Source organism: Sus scrofa, chromosome 6 (assembly GCF_000003025.6).
Source record: "Sus scrofa isolate TJ Tabasco breed Duroc chromosome 6, Sscrofa11.1, whole genome shotgun sequence".
NCBI classification, from domain to species: Eukaryota; Metazoa; Chordata; class Mammalia; order Artiodactyla; family Suidae; genus Sus; species Sus scrofa.
This window is the reverse complement of record NC_010448.4, coordinates 71,418,052-71,435,045: the sequence shown is the minus strand read 5'-3', so window position 1 is coordinate 71,435,045 and position 16,994 is coordinate 71,418,052. Positions and strand designations below refer to the sequence as shown.

The window sequence follows — 16,994 nt, the reverse complement described above, 5'->3', positions numbered from 1 at the left end:
ACCACCTGACTGAGTCCCAGGGTACTCAGTACTGCAGGATATCCAAAGACAGAGATGAGGAGCTGAACTTGTATTGAAATCATGAAAGGTTTAAACCATTGCTCCAGAGTTCCCATCGTGGCACAGTGGAAATGAATCTGACTAGGAACCATCCCTGGCCTCGCTCAGCTCAGTAGGTTAAGCATCCAGGATTGCCCTGAGCTGTGGCGTAGGTCACAGATGTGGCTCAGATCTGGTGTGGCTGTGGCTGTGGTGTAGGCCGGCAGCTACAGCTCAGATTCGACCCCTAGCCTGGGACTGTCCCTCTGTCGCAGGTGTGGCCCTAAACAGACAAAAAAATTTTTTTTCAAAAAATAAAAACAAAATTTTTTTTAAATTAAAAATTAAAATTAATTTTGTCTGTTTAGGGCTGAACCCACAGCATATGGAAGTTCCCAGGCTACAGGGGTGGAATCAGAGCTGCAGCCAATGGCCTACACCACAGCCAAAGCAACGCCGGATCCAAGGTGCATCTTCTACCTACACCACAGCTCATGGCAACACCAGATCCTTAACCCACTGAGCAAGGCCAGGGATCGAACCTGCGTCCTCATAGATACTAGTTGGATTCATTACCACTGAGCCATAATGAGAACTCCAAAAATTAATTAAAGGCTCTTACTGTTGTCTCAAGATGCCTGGGACCCTCCCAGAATGCCTGCATCTCGAGGTGGGCCGGGGCACTGAAGGGGGTTTTGCCTTCAATTACAGCCCTCTCTCCACCCCGGGAACCTGTCTGCAGGCCCCCCTGAAGAGCCAGGCTCGGCCCTTGTCACTTCTCCAGGCAGGGGACCCCACCTGGTTTCTTCCACTGCACAGCATCCTGGGTTAGCCACTCATGGCGGGAGGCCCGTCCCAGTGTGGAAAAGGGCAAACCGCACATGTCAACTGGCTGAGACCCAAGAGTGCCAGGCTCTTGCCAGTGGCACTACTTTTACTCCGGCACAGTCTGGAGCCCGTAATGAAAGAGGCTGACAGTCCATTAGCAGCAGAAGGGTCCGTGAGGCTCCAAGGAAGGGAGCTGTCATCCACCGCCCTTCCAGGGCCTTCGAGGGGGAAATCAACTGTGCGTGCGCACACGTGTGTGTGCGTGTGTGCGCGTATAATCTTCAAAACAGAAAGAAAGAAATATCGATCACAGCCATGCCTGTCAAAGCGGGCAGACAGATAACGACACGCTGTCACAGAGACCTGTCAACCCGGTTCTCGTGCTCTGTCCTCCCAACCCCCGGGGGCAGGTCTGAAAGATGATCCCTTGCTAACAACAGAACGAGCGTATCACACGATGGGACAACCTTAAGGTCTCCTCATCCACCTCCTCTCTGAGGTCCAACTCTGCGGGTCAGTGTCCCAAGGAATCATCCTCCCGCTTGCACGCCTCCAGTCACAGGGAACTCACCACCCACTGGAACAATTCAAACCTCTCTCTTGCCTATACCTCTAATGGTCAGAAAGCTCTTCCTGAACTAAGAGCGTAAACGTGGGGCCATATAACTTCCACCCTCTGGTCCTAGCTTTGCCTGAAGTCACACACACAGCTCAATCCCTTTTCCCCAGGATAGCCCTCGAGTCTTCTTTCCATGCTGAATTTTTTTTTTTTTTTTTGGACATGCCCGTTCCATGGCATGAAGAAGTTCCTGGGCCAGGGATTGAACCCGCCCCACAGCAACAATCCAAGCTGCTGCAGTGACAACACCAAGCCCTTAACCCACCGAGCCACAAGGGAACTCCTTGTGCCAACTTGATTTTAAGTGCCCTCATCCGTCTGCCGACTGCTTTCTGGACAAGATCCAGTTTTTAATAACATCTTCAGAGTGTGGTTCCCACAATGAGGGATATGAAATCTTTGCCACAGCTGTTACCAAAGTGAAAAACAAACGTATGTGCGGGTAGAAATGAGGTCTCTGGAGCTGCATCTTTATGCCTTTCACATTTCATCTCATGTGTCAAATGCCCTGCTGAAATCCAAGTGTATTCTATCCACGGCACCCCCTTGATCTATCACTGCATCTGCTCTATCTGAACAAAGGAACCAAGAAAGAAGGAACAGTGCATTTCCCATCACGCCTCAGCAGTAACGAACCCGACTGGTAGCCATGAGGGTATGGGTTCAATCCCTGGCCTTGCTCAGAGGGTTAAGGATCTGACGTTGCTGTGAGCTGTGATGTAGGTCACAGATGCAGCTCTGATCTGGCATTGCTATGGCTGTGGTGCAGGCCAGCAGCTGTAGTTCCGATTTAACCCCTAGCCTGGGAACCTCCACATGCTGCAGGTGTAGCCCTAAAAAGCCAAAAAGAAAGAAAGAAAGAGAGAAAGGAAGGAAGAGTGCCTAGGAATGGGCCTAGCCCACCACATGTGGCCGACAACACAGGGGTGGGCAGGCGACCTGCGCCTTCCTTGTTCTGGACGCTAATCTGTCATCGCCACCTTGGGTCACCTTGACCATGGCCATGGAAGCCAGAGCTCATCACTGACTCGAGCTGAGCTTCGGGCCAGGTCACAGGCTCAGATGTTTGCTCCAATAAAGGAGAACAGAAGAGGTGGTAGGAGACACGTGATGTATCTTGTCCCCTCCCCCAACTCCAAGAGGCCAGCAGGAGCCCCTAATGGCCCCCAGGTAGACTGTGTGTAAAGGTCCCACAGGGGTGGGGGAGGAGGGAAATGCCTTGAGCAGATGAGGTGGATGAGGCAGGTCACAGGGAAGGGGGCAGCTTCCCTGAGACTGGGCGGAAATAAAGGGGGGCGGCGGGGACTTGTGCCCCCAGGCCTGCGGTGCACAGCAAGGAGGGCTGCAGTCAGGGGCCCTGGGACCCTTCTAGAGCAGAGTGGCCAAGAAACAAGGGGAGCTGCCAGGGCCGAGCCCCAGCACGAAGCAGCAGGGAAGCTGCTTACAGACGTGGAGCAGGTACGGCCAGGACCCAGCCAACACCCTGGCTTCTGGCCCCTTGGAGGCCCGGGAGCCCTGGGTGGTCCTAGAAAGATGGAAGCAGACCCAAGAGGCAGCTGAGGTTCAATTTCCAGCCACCCCACTGGGGCGCAGATAAACCCGACTCACAGAAAAAAAGGCAGGGGATGCTGTATCGGAGTCATCCACTAAGGCCACACACCCCGCATCCACCGCCCCGCCACTCCCTGGATCTTCCCTTTCTGCTGTCACACAGTTCGTGTGGGGACCCGAGTATATGGTTTTGTGCTTACTCATGCTACATCTTCCCTCTGACACATCAAAGCCGCCTTTTGATTTACTTTATAAGCTCTTCCTCCAAGATGCAGCAAGCCCACAATTCGGGCTGCCCAATTCCAGTTATTAACAACAGATGTTCGACTGGGCCGGGCCAAGGGCAGGCTTCCTTCCCAGCTGACAGCGACACGCTGACCAGTCAGCTCTCTCCCACAGCTGGCTCGGTCTCCCAGAAATTCACCAAACACCCTCCACCTTCTCCATCTATCAGCACAGTGACCTGCTCAAGAGAAATGAACGCAGGAAAGGACCGAAGGAGACAAGGCTAAGGCGGCCTTTCTGGCTCTTGGCAGAGCCACACTGGCTGGGAGGGCTCCCTACTGTCTTTTCTCGGGGCTCATCAAACCTGGTCAAACTCCTGGCCAGCGATCAGGTACCCTGTCCCCACCCCGCCAAAGGTGCCTACGCTGGTCTCCTGGCGTTTATGACTCAGAGGTCACAATCAGACGAGACAAGGAGCAGAAGAAAGCACAAGGCCTGGAAGCCAGACTGCTGATAAATATCTTCCTTTAATGGAAAAGAAGTTTCATTAATAAGTCTAAAGAAAACCTTCATTGAATCAGGGGATGAGATACAAATTCCAGTGACCTGCATATAAAACCTGACACCAAATTTGGCCTTTTAGAAAAATTTATATATAAAAAATATGCATTAAAACCTGCACCAAAACACAGTGCAGAGATCAGCTGACCTCGCCCGAGAGGGTGCCTACCCGGGTGGTTTGGTCTGTGGACGCAGGGAGCTCCCGGCCCTAGGGCCTCAGCAGTGAGCCTTGGGTGACAATGGCCTGCTCTGAAAAGGAGCCCGAAAAGCTTGTCTCTGAAGGTGGAACTCCTGTGAGCACCAAAATGCCACAAGCCTGGCACAGAACAAAAATGGGGCTGGGAAGACAGGCAGGGGACAAGGCTGTCCTTCCTTCCCTCGTTACTGGGCTCTGACCACTGCTCGAGGATTCTGGAACTCTGCAGACAAACCACGTTTTTCGTTTTGTTTTCCATTTTAGCCGCCCCGTGGCACAGGGAGTTCCTGGGCCAAGAAGCAGATCTGAGCCGCAGTTTTGACCCAAGCCGCACCTGTGGCAATACCGGATCCTTAACCCACTGTGCCAGGCCGGGGATCGAACCTGTGTCCCAGAGCTTCCAAGACACCACTTTAACTTTAGAGGAACTTTTGCAAATGTTTTCCAAATGTTTTTCCCAAGCGAAGGTTCCCAATTCTACCTTAAGGAGCAGAATCATAATTGGCCTGATTTTAAAGGTTAAAAACTAATTCTGACGTCATTTTCCACAGGCCAAGACCCTGAAACACCTATCAGAACGGCTCTGACCAGAGCAGAAAAGCATAATGATCACGGCCTCAATCTATTTCAGTCTTGGACCAAATGCAAATGAGCGATTCTAGCCTGGAAGTTTTACCTTCCAGGCAGTGAAATGAGAAGCAGCATCAATCAGTGCTGGAGGTCCCACATCCTGGGTGCAGACTGACTCAGCATAAGGCAACTGAAGCCTCTAGCAGAGAAGCAGGGTCGACACTGCGCCTCTTTCTTCAAGGAGGAAGATTTGGTTTGCGGTTCCTTCACTGGCAGGCCTGTCATTTTGGCTGAACAGGGTCCAGACTCTTTGCCCACTGGCTTATTCACTCAGGAGGAGCTGTTGTCCCCTGTCCCCAGCCTACTGGGCCTGTGGTTCTGTAGAAGGGGATGGCGGCCCCTGCCTGCTGCTAAGCTGCTGCCCAAGGCCGGGCACCTCTGGCAGGAGGGGTCCAGATGGGGCCTCGGGGGGGGTAGTGAAGAAGCAGCCCACAAAGACAGCGGGGCTACTCCAGAGTCCCTGCTAGTCACTGAAAGGGCTGGGAGTCCTTCCTGTCACTCCAGCGGGCTCTGCGGAGGGAAAACAGCAGTTTCTAGCCAAAAGCAAAGTGATGTTTTCAGCTGTCTCCAAGGTGGCATTTTTCTCCTGCCCTGTCCCCGGCCTTGCTGCGGGGTGACTGGAAGCTCTTCCTCCGCTGTGGCAGAGAGTGAAGTGACAGACAAAAGTTTCTGATTCACAATTTCGGCAAAAAAGCTGGGAGCCAAGGCAGGCTGAAAAGAGGGACGTTCTCTCCCAAGCAGTGTATTCAGGACCCAAATGCTCAGGACAGGAGGCAGGTGCTCCTTGTCACGGGGGGTCATCCCCACATCCTGCCAGACAAAGACAACAGAGGGCACTTGGTCCATGACTATGGCTCTTTCAGGACAGGAGGCCAGGCCCCGGCGGCTCCTCCACCAAGTCTTAGGGCGTTTTTTTCAGTCCACTTTAAAAATGACCTGACAGCACCCCCTAGTGGAAGTTATAAATAAAGCAAAGCCCATGCGTCTAATTTACCTGCGGATACCAGAGTGGTTTCAAGAGTCCCCATAAAACGGAATAAAATAACAACGAAAACAAAACATCCTAAGAATGTAAGAATAAAAAGGTGGGAGTTCACGAGCCATCCTGAGGCTCCTCGCGGCCAAAGCACCCTCCCCCCCTTAGCTCCTCTGCTTCCAACACCTTCTAAGAAAGGGGCCCACGGTGTGGGGCAAGCCGCCGGTCCCCTTAGAGTTTGGGCAGGCTGCCTGCTGGTGCCAGAATGATGCCAAAGACATAGAAGAGGCCCAGCAGAAGGTTGAGCTTGGCGGTCCTCTGGGGCAGTTTGCTGAACGTCTGGCTCCGGAACTGCCTCTCGAGGGAAAAGGCCATGGGAATGGTGAGCAGCGGGAGGGCCAGGCTGACGCTGCAGTGCACGGCCAGGATGCTGAAGACCAGGTAGGGCAGGAAGAGCAGCGCGTTGTAGAGCAGGTAGGACAGGGTGGGGCCGATGAGGATGGCGAGCGTGACGATGCCGGCCTCCCGGTCGGACTCCATGTCCCTGGTGTTGTTGGAATGGAGGATGGCCTCGGTGCTGAGGGCGAGGGGGATGGCGTAGACCAGGGGGAAGACTGCCAGGGACCCCACCTGGACGGCATAGGCGAACACCACAGCCAGTGGGCCGAAAGTGATCAGGATGACGAGGTCTCCCAGAGCCACGTACTTGAATCCAATTCCTGCGGCCAGAAAACCGAGAGTCGGGGTGAGATCAGAGGCTGGGACCCGAGGAGCAGCCACCTTGGGCTGGGAAGGGGGGGGTTCCTAGACCGGAAGGCTGAGCAGTGGTGGAATTCTCCTCCCCTCCAAGCCAAGTCTGACTACTTCTCCAGTGACACAGAGGGACAGAAAATCCTCATGGTTCAGCACCCAGGTCGGTCTCAGAGTCATCCCCAAGTTGTCCTTCCTGCTGGCTCCCAACGAAAGTCTTGCCACAAAGAACAGGAGGGTCCCACACTAGGGGTTACCCGTCGGGCGGTGGGGAGGTACAAACTGTTGGGTGTAAGGCTCAAGGACGTATTGTACAATATGGGTAACACAGTCAGTATTTTGTAATCACTGTAAAGAAAAAGTCAGCCTTTTTTTTTTGCTTTTTAGGGCCGTACCCGCAGCATATGGAGCTTCCCAGGTCAGGGGCTGAATCAGAGCTACAGCTGCCAGCTTACACCACAGCCATAGCCACGCCAGATTCAAGCTGCATCTGTAACCTATACCACAGCTCATGGCAATGCCGGATCCTTAACCCACTGAGCAAGGCCAGGGATCAAACCTGCATCCTCATGGATCTAGTCAGATTCATTAACCGCTGAGCCATGACAGGAACCCCAAAGTAAGCTTTAAAAATTACATTAATTGGGAGTTCCCACTGCAGCTCAGCACTAATGACCCTGACCAGGATCCATAAGGACATGAGTTCAATCCATGACCTTGCTCAGTGGGTTGGGAATCTGGCGTTGCCGTGAGCTGTGGTATAGGTCACAGACGTGGCTCAGATCCTGTGTTGCTGTGCTGTGGCCAGCAGCTATAGCTCTGATTCAACCCCTAGCCTGGGAACTTCCACATGTCAAAAGCAAAACAAAATATGTGTGTATATATATATATTTATTTATATTTATATATATATATAAATTGGAGTTCCCGCTGTGTTGCGGTGGGTTAAGAATTTGACTGCAGAGGCTCTGGGTCACAGCTGCTGCAGAGGCACAGATTCAATCTGCAGCCTGGCACAGTGGGTTAAAGGATCTGGCACTGCTGCAGCTTCGGCCTGGAGTCAATCCCTGGCCCAGGAATTTCCATATGCCATGGGTTCGGCCATTTAAAAAAAAAAAAAAAGTTGTATTAAAAAGTTTTTAATTGAAAAAATAAGTTCCCATGATGGCTCAGTGGTAACGAATGTGACCAGCATCCCTGAGGACGCAGGTTCAATCTCTGGTCTTGCTCAGTGGGTTAAGGATCCGATGCTGCCGTGAGCTGTGGTGCAGGTCACAGATGCCGCTCGGATCTTGTGTGGCTGTGGCTGTGGCGTAGGCTGGCAGCTACAGCTCCGATTCAACCCCTAGCCTGGGAACCTCCATGTGCCTCAGGTACAGCCCTGAAAAAAAAAAAAAAAAAAGAATACATATACATATATATGTGTATGTATGACTGAGTCACTTTGCTCTACAGTAGAAACTGAGAGAACATTGTAAATCAACTGTAATGGAAAAAATAAAAATCATTTTTTAAAAAAAGACTTTAAAGACCATTCCTCTAGGCAGCCTTCCCCAGGCTTAGACCGCATTCAGTCCCCTGCAGTATATGCCCTCACTGCCACTTTCCTAAGCTCCATCACACTTCTGATGAGTTTGTCTCCATCTCTCCCGCGAACCCGTAAGTTTCATTCGGGCAGGACCTGGAGTCTGACTTGTTCACAGCTGGCTCCCCAAGGCTTGGCGAGAAGGCTGAGCGGAACAAAGAGCTACAGTAACAAGCACCTAGAATTTGGGACTGAGGTCATGAAAAGTGTCCCACTTGGACTGAAAAGGCAAAGCAGCATGGGAAAGGGAGAGACGCCCAGTCAAGGTGCCCACATATTTGGCTACAGAACCTTGGGAGACCTGCAATCTAATTGAGCATGGCCTCAGAATCAGAAAATTAAAAAAAAAAAAAAAAAAGATTGGGTCATCAATTATATTTTTGTGTGGGTGTCTTTTGTCTTTTTAGGGCTGCACCTGTGGCATATGGAGGTTCCCAGGCTAGGGGTCCAATCGGAGCTACAGCTGCCAGCCTACACCACAGCCACAGCAACGCAGGATCCAAGCTGCATTTGTGACCTACACCACAGCTCCCAGCAACGCAGGATCCTTAACCCACTGAGCCAGGCCGGGGATGGAACCCACATCCTCATGGATACTAGTCAGGTTCGTTAACCACTGAACCACAACAGGAACTCCACCAGTTGCATTTTAAATGCAATGAAGATGATAATGGACAATGGTCTGCAGACCATCTAAAGGCGTGGCAGCCCAAGAACAAGATTTAGCCCAAGGTCACCTTCACACCCTCACACCGTGGGATTCTTTGGTGCTAAATGACCACAGCTAGTTCTTTGGAATGAAGCATCTCCAGGAAATGGTACAAAAGGCATGGCCCCTTGATACCCACCACACATAGCAAACTAATTCTGCACTCCCTGAGCAGCGTTTGAGGAATAACCTGGTTGTCTGAGGACATGCCCTACAGGACAAAGGTCTCTCAAGCAGCACATAGGCTCCAGCTCTATGTGAGGAAACTGATGTCTCTTGGAACATCTCGCACAGTTAGGCAACTCCCCCGCCCAAGGAAGATGCCCCGCAGGGATGCTCTGATGCAGCAAGTTTCCCCACCAGCATCCCACTCTTCTCTTGCTTATTTTCTCAGCTCTCCAAGAAGACTTCAGGGCGCCGGTTACGGAAGAAAACACAGTGCTGCAGCCTTGACCTTTGGCGAGGGTACCCGAGAACACGTCCTCAGATCTGGCCAAAACACGACGTGAGCCAAGATGAACAGACACCTGTGGCTGCAAGGCTAAGCCCCCACTTTCAACAGACCCTGCAGTAAAAACCAGCCGCAAACCCACACCAAGGACAAGAAAGGTCTGCCAATCTTCTTGAGGTTATTTGTCAAAAGAAAATGACAAAGCCCTTAGTAGGAGTTCCTGTCATGGCTCAGTGGTTAACAAACCCAATTAGTATCCATGAGGACATGGGTTCGATTCCTGGCCTCGCTCAGTGGGTTAAGGATCTGGCGTTGCCGTGGGCTGTGATGTAGGTCGAAGACGTGGCTCAGATCTGGCGTGGCTGTGGCTGCAGCTCCGATTCGATTCCTAGCCTGGGAACCTCCCTATGCCACGGGTGCGGCCCTAAAAAGAAAAAAAAAAATTTGCAAAGCCCTTAGCAGAAAGCCCTGCTCCCTGAGTGTCACACACACGGCCCAAGGCTCCTGTGCGCCACCTGATTCAGAGACATGGCCTACTTGGGAGTTCTCCTTTTAGGCAGAACACAGCCCACCCTCCCGATGCCATGTTCCAAATGAGCCAGCTCAGTGAAATATTGGGCCCGCTCTCCACACAGCAGCCAGAATGAACCTGTTAAAACACAAATCAAAATGTGGGCAAAGGATGTGGAGTAACCGCAACTCTCAAGCCTCGCTGGTGGAGCTGCTCCCTTTGGAAAACATTTGGCAGCTTCTCATAAAGTTAAACATCATCTACCCTAAGCCCAGGGCTTCGATTCCCAGGCATGTACCCAAGAAAAATGAAAACAAATACTCACAAAAGACTTGAACATGAACGTCTGGTCGTGACGGCCAAAATATGGAAATCATCCAGAAGTGGCCGAGGAGCAGAATGGATGGGCAAAGGGCGGTGTGACCACAGCAGGGCCACCACTTGGGATACCCGGGAATGACTGATGCACTTCGCGACACAATGAACTCAAGCACAGGCACAAGAATTCATAGCCAATGATTCCATTGACCAGATGGTCCAGACCAGGCCAAACGCATCTATGTGAAAGAAATCAGGACAGCGGCTGCCTTTGGAGAGGCGGGGGGTGGGTGGGGACTGAAGGGAAAGAGGCGTGAGGAAGCTGCTGGAGGTGAAGGAAATGTCCCGTGGTGGCTTCTGTGTGGGTTGCACAGCTGTATGCACCTGTCAACGTTCACCAGACGATGACACGTTAGCTCCACGCATTTCACTGTATGTTAATTACATATCACTAAAAAGTCAATGTTAAAAAAAAAAACCATATGGAGTTCCCTTCGTGGTTCAGAGGCTGACGAACCCAACTAGGATCCTTAAGGATGAAGGTTTGATCCCTGGCCTCACTCAGTGGGTTAAGGATCCGGCGTTGCCATGAGCTGTGGTGTAGGTCACAGAGGTGGCTCGAATCTGGTGTTGCTGTGGCTGTGGTGTAGGCCGGGAGCTGTAGGTCCGATTCGACCCTTAGCCTGGGAACCTCCACATGCCTCGGGTACAACCCTTAAAAAAAAAAGCAAAATAATAATAATAAAAAGGGCAGTGAACTATAAAAAATTAAAATTAAAAAAATAAAACCCATAAATCAGATTATGCCATTACTCTGCTCAACACATTCCAGTGTCCCCCCATTTGTTCATTCAATAAATATTAAGGACTGGCCACATACCTGGCACTGTTCTGGGCACCAGGGGTTCAGCACAGAACCCAGAGACCGAATCCCTACCCTGGGGGTTTACAGTCTACGGGAGAAGGCAGCTGACGAGGTAAGGGCTTTACGTGGTTAGGATGCAATATTGTTGTGAAGAGAAAGCAGAGGAAAGCAACAAGGCACATACTGTAGGGGAAACACAAAGGGTGCGTGGGGACTTCATTCTTTTCAGCTGCTGCAGAAAAGCTCTATTGTTTTGTCATTTTAACTAAGGGTAGAAAGCAGGGCCTTACCAAGCAGCTGATCTGAGTAAACGGATGGCGGTTAGAAAGCAAAGCATACAGAGATGGGTGAAGAGCATTCTATTTTTTTTTTTTTTTTTTTAGGGGCCCCCTCCCTGGCACATGGAGGGTCTCAGGCTAGGGGTCGAATCAGAGCTACAGCTGCCGGCCTACGCCACAGCCACAGCAACGCTGGATCCGAGCCTTGTCGGTGACCTACACCTCAGCTCAAGGCAACGCCAGATCTTGAACTCACTGAGCGAGGCCAGGGATGGAACCCGCAACCTCAGGGATCCTAGCTGGGTTTGTTACCGCTGCACCACATTGGGAACTCCGGGAAGGGCATTCTAAACAGAGGAAGCAGCATCTGCCAAGGACCTAAGGCAGAGCCATGCCTGGCACATTCCAGAAATCACCAGGAGGGCAGTGCGGCTGGAGCGTGGTCCGGATGAGGGCAGGTCCAAGAGGTGGAAGAGAGGGCAGATGAGCAGACCATGTCAGGCCCTGGGGGTCACGGGACAGACCCTGGTCTTGAACCTGAATGAGATGGTAGCCCCTGGAGAGTCCTGAGCAGAGGACTGACAGCAGGATCGCTCTGGTGGCTGACCTGGGAGCAATCCGAAAGGGACAAGGGTGGATGCACAGGGTCAACACAGAAGCTGCCGCAACACTCGGGGGAGATGACGGTGGGGGGAGGTGATGAAGTGGCAGGTCCCAGGGGCACTTTAGAAGCAGAGGTAAGAGAAGGATGGAGCAGCCGTCGGGGGAGACGGGAAGCTGAGCAGAGGTTACACGGGGGAGAGGATCAGGACTTTGGTCTCAGACATGCAAGGTTGAGACCCCTGTGACCGCTAGAGAAGGTACCGAGCAAGAAGCTGGATGTGAGTGTGGAGTTCCGTGGAGAGCTCTGGTCCAGAGGTAGAAATCTGAGTAGCCAGCTGCACAGATGGCAACAGAAGCCATGAGACTGGCTGAAGTTCCCAAGGTCCCCAGGAGAGTAAAAGGAGATAGAGAAAAGAGGCCCAAGGAATAGGCGTGGTGGTTGGGAGTGAGGAGGAACCAGCAGAGACGGAGGCCCTGCGAGACCAGCTCGAACTGGCCCCACCTCCCCGGCAGCTGCTGCCTCCCTCTCCCTCTGGATCCCACGCCTTTGGGCAGATCCTAGAAGACACCAAGCCCACCCCCACCCCCTCCAGCGTTTCTACATTTGCAGTTCCTTGAACAGCCCTGAAGGACCTGAATCAGGGTCCTTCAGCCCATTCTGCCCCGTGGCTGGCTCCTCACCTTCAAGTCTCAGTCACCGTCAGGGTCAGGGTCAGGGTCAGGGCCCCTTTCCTCCACCACCACCTTATACACTCATTCTAGGACAGCATCCTACTGATGCTCCTGCCTTGAACTTTTTCCCATCGGCTGCCAGGACAACACCGTGTCTTGCTTTCCTTCTTTGTCCTCCAGATGTTCCATCAAAGCCCCCCGTCCGTCTATCGACCCTCCCTCCTCTGGGGTCCCAGCCAGGGATACAACTTAACCCCTGTGCAAAGACTCCCAACTTATCTCTGGCTCCAGCTCTGACCTCGCCCCTGAACTCGGACGCATCTCCAACGATCTCTGCCACAGCTCCACTTGGAGGTCTAAAACACTAAGATGTCCAAAGTCAAAGGCTCTATGTTCTCTCCACAAACCCATCTTCAAGCTTCTCCCTCTCACGTGACGCCGACACCACTATTCCAGTTGCTCAGGCCAACACCGCAGCGTTACGTTGAATTCTGATGTTTCTTCTCCGCGCCACATCCCGTCTAGTGGCAGACCTTCTCCAGCCTCAAAATACATTCCCAACCTGACAGTTCTGCCCTTTCCACTACCCCCCCCCCGATTCAAGCCACCAGACACCTCTTGCCTGGTTTACTCAACAGCGTCCTCCTGAGTGTTCCTGCTTCTACCTTCTGCCCCCTTCTCCATTCTCAGCACCTTAGCCAGAGTGATTCTTCTGAAGCACTAAGGCCTATGGAATCCTGGGACCACCCTGCCCCCGCCCCCGCAAATGTTCTTCTCTTGCTCTCCCTCCTTTGACTCCTTCCCTCTTTCACACCCTGGACTCCATGCTGTTGCTGCAACTTTTCAGGAACATTCCTGCCTTAAGGCCTTTGGCAACTGCAGGTCCAAGATACACTTCCTCCAGATACCTGCTCGCTAGCTCCCTCACGTGTCACCTCCTCCGATCTTTGCCCACGTGCTACCTTTTTGGTGAGGCCTGCTCTAATCAAACTATTTTATTTTCTTTTTTTATTTTTTTTATTTTTTGCTTTTTTAGGGCCGCACCTGCGGCCGATGGAGGTTCCCAGGCTAGGGGTCGAATTGGAGCTACAGCTGCCAGCCACTGCAACTCAGAATCCGAGCCGCGTCTATGACTTACACCACAGCTCACGGTAACGCCAGATCCTTAACCCACTGAGCGAGGCCGGGGATTGAACCCGCAACCTCATGGTTCCTAGTTGGATTCGTTTCTGCCCGCGCCACCACAGGAACTCCCTGATCAAAGTACTTGAAATCATCAGCTGTGTCTTCCTTTCTTGTGCTACCTCTTTTTCCCCTACAGCACTTAGCATCTTTGCATATGCTGTAATCTAGGTACAAAGTCATCCTGGCTTATCAGGAATTAGCTTGGTTTCCAGAAGCTCCACATTTTTTTTTTTTTTTTTTGCTTTTTAGGGCCACACCTGTGGCATATGGAAGTTCCCAGGCTAGGGGTTGAGTTGGGGCCGCAGCTGCTGGCCTACACCACAACCAGAGCACCTCGGGATCCGAGCCACATCTGTGAACTACACCACCACTCACGTCAATGCCGGATCCTTAACCCACTGAATGAGGCCAGGGATCAAACCCAAATCCTCATGGTTACTAGTTGGGTTTGTAACCCGCTGGGCCACAATGGGAACTCCCAGAAGCCCCACATCTAGGGGACACTCCCAGTGCTGAGCAAACCAGGATCTGGTTATCCTAACCATAATTTACTATTTCTATCTTCTCTCCCTCCTCAATGATGTATAAAATCACTTCCACAAGGGCAGGGACTTGACAGCCGTCTCTGCTGTGTTCCTGTACAACAGAGTCTGGCACATAATAGCTGCTCAATAAATAGGGCTTAAGCACCTGCCCATCACCATCTTAATCAGCCTGCTGCAAGGAGTCACCTAGCAAACTAGCTGAATGTAATTAGGTGTATAATTGGAGCTCTTCAAATGTAATTCCACTGACATTTTCAACTGTGGCATTATAAAGTATGGCCAACGAGTGGAAACTAGATACAAAAAAATTTCATATATACGAGTTATTCCTAATATCCATAAGCCAAGCCAGGATGTTTTCCCCAAAAGCCACATGACCCACACATTATAGAGTTCACAAAAAGTGGCCTAATTCAGAAAATAACCTTGGACACCGCTCCGCTAGCCGTATAACTCCTTTACACACGGCGGTTTCCAGGATAGGCAACTTAAGACCAGAAGCACAGGAAACCGGCCAATTCTTACCTCCTGTGTAGAGAAAGGAGCCAGACAGGCCTCCGAAGTAGATGAGGGCTAAGTGTTCCAGTTTCAGAGGGGACAGGTAGTAAAGGCAGGCGGCACAGACACAGCCCAAGGTGTAGAGGAAGACTCCAAACCGTACGACATCCTGGGGCTCCAAGATTCGATCCACCAGCGTCCTGTCATCACTCTTTTTGTGGTCGATGCCCTTGGAAAAGTCGTAGTAAGTGTTGACCAAATTGCCAGCCCCGTGCACAGCGAGGACAGCTACCGCACAACCCACCAACAGCCTGGGATCCAAGACGCCCTGGGATCGGTAAGCCAGGGCACTGCCCAGGGCCACGGGGGTGAGTGAGGCACTGAAGCTCCAGGGCCGCAGGGCAAGAACGTAAGAGGCGCACTTCTGCCTCCAGGAGCGCTGGAGGGGTCTGTCCTGCTCCGGACAGCCGTTCCCCAGCAGATCCCTGTCCCCGACCTTGGCTGTCTCTCCCGCCTGGATGTTAATCTTCTCCCCCGGGACCTGCGAGGCCGCCATGTAGGCTGCACGACCGTGAAGTCAATGTTAACAGCGAGCGGCCCGGGGAACCGCGTGCGCAGGGGCGTGGAGGGATGGGGCGGGGCGGCAGACCTGACCTTCCCTCTTCGGTTCCACCCGGGTGGAGGGACCGGAGGGCAGCGGGGCTCGGGGACTGCAGTGAGCACCCCCACCGGCACCGCCCGGACCTCCTGTCACTTGGGCTAGCCCTGCTTCCAGACCCTCGCCCGACCCTAGAGCCCGCGGCTGGGCTGCGGGAACCTCCCCGAGGCCGCCGGGGCCGCCATCTTGTGCGCCCGCCGCTGGAGGCCCGCCGGGAAACAGGAGTCTGCCGCGCGGCCCAGGGCCGGGGGCGGGGCCGAGACTAGTGGGTGGGGCAGGGGCGGGGCCGAGACTAGGCGGCCACCCAGCGGTCCAGCCCTTCCCTCGCCCGCTGTCTGGGGCTCGCGGTTGCTCCCAGCATCGTTAGGAACAGTCTCCACGGCTTACCAAGAGCTTTCACTCACAGAAATAGGACTCACTCTTTTTTTTTAATTCAAAAAGCATTTTTTGAGTGCCTACTGTGTGCAACAGGATTTATTGAACACCTACTGTTGCACACAGCAGTGAACAAAATCAACAAAAATCAAGGAGCACATTGAGGATGATAAAAAAGGTGTAATTATACCCCTCACTTTTCAAATAGGAATCGCTGAAGCTCTTAAACGGGAATTGATGTCTAAGAAATTATTAGCTCAGTCAAGACATGGAAGCAACCTAAGTGTCCATCAACAGATGAATGGATAAAGATGTAGTATACATAAATATATATATATGAATATGTATATACACACAATGGACTACTACTCAGCCATAAAAAAAATGAATGAAATATTGCCATTTGTAGCAACATGGTTGGACTTAGAGATTATCATGCTAAGTGAAGTAAGTCAGACAAAGAAATGAATATATCACTTACATGTGGAATCTTTAAAATAATACACATGAACTTATTTACAAAACAGAAATAGACTCGCAGAAATAGAAGACAAATGTATGGTTATCAAAGGAGAAAGGAGGGAGGGATAAATCAGGAGTATGGGATTAACAGATACACACGACATATATAAACAATGTAAAACCACAAGGATTTACTGTATAGCAAAAGGAATTATATTCAATACCTTATAATGGAAAAGAATCTGCAAAAGAATATATGTGTATATATATGTATAACACTGCATCACTTTGCTGTACACCTGAAACTAACACAACATTGTAAATCAACACTAGTTCAATTTTTTAAAAAATAAACTAGGCGTTCCCATTGTGGATCAGAAGTTAACGAACCCAACTAGTAGCCATGAGGACGCAGGTTCAATCCCTGGCTTTGCTCAGTGGATTAATGATCTGGCATTGTTGTGAGCTGTGGTGTAGGTTGCAGACACTGGATCTGGCGTTGCTGTGGCTGTGGTGTAGGCCCTCGCCTACAGCTCTGATTAGATCCCTAGCCTGGGAGTCTCTATATGCTGCAGGTGCGGCCCTAAAAAGACAAAAAAAAAAAAAAAAATGTTTTTCTTGAGGAAATATTCTTCCAGCATTAGAAAATTATTGAACTCAGCACTCATGACATTGACCAACTAGTGAAGTTCCAGCGTATCTTTTTTGTGTGTTTCTTTTTAGGGCCACACCCACAGCATTTGGAAGTTCCCTGGCTAGGGATCGAATCAGAGCTGTACCTGCTGGCCTACACCACAGCCCCCAGCAACGTGGGATCCAAGCCACATCTGTGACCTACACCACAACTCACAGCAACACCGGATCCTTTAACCCACTGAGTGAAGCCAGGGATTGGACACGCGTC

At 51.6% G+C, this 16,994-nt stretch overlaps 1 protein-coding gene across 2 annotated transcripts; it reads right to left on the bottom strand.

The window, feature by feature from the left end:
• On the bottom strand, positions 3,771-15,487 carry UBIAD1 (UbiA prenyltransferase domain containing 1). 2 transcript variants are annotated; one of them, XR_002344901.1, is made up of 3 exons: positions 14,623-15,326; positions 9,957-10,333; positions 6,257-6,344 (listed from the first exon to the last, which is right to left on the bottom strand). XR_002344901.1 is itself a non-coding variant. In XM_003127564.4 (2 exons), exons 1-2 carry the CDS (start codon positions 15,149-15,151, stop codon positions 5,857-5,859), a joined length of 1,017 nt encoding a protein of 338 aa, XP_003127612.1. In that variant the 5' UTR covers positions 15,152-15,487; the 3' UTR covers positions 3,771-5,856. The 2 variants fall into 2 exon arrangements, 1 of the variants encoding a protein (XP_003127612.1); XM_003127564.4 differs by lacking the exon at positions 9,957-10,333 and having other exon boundaries at positions 3,771-6,344; positions 14,623-15,487.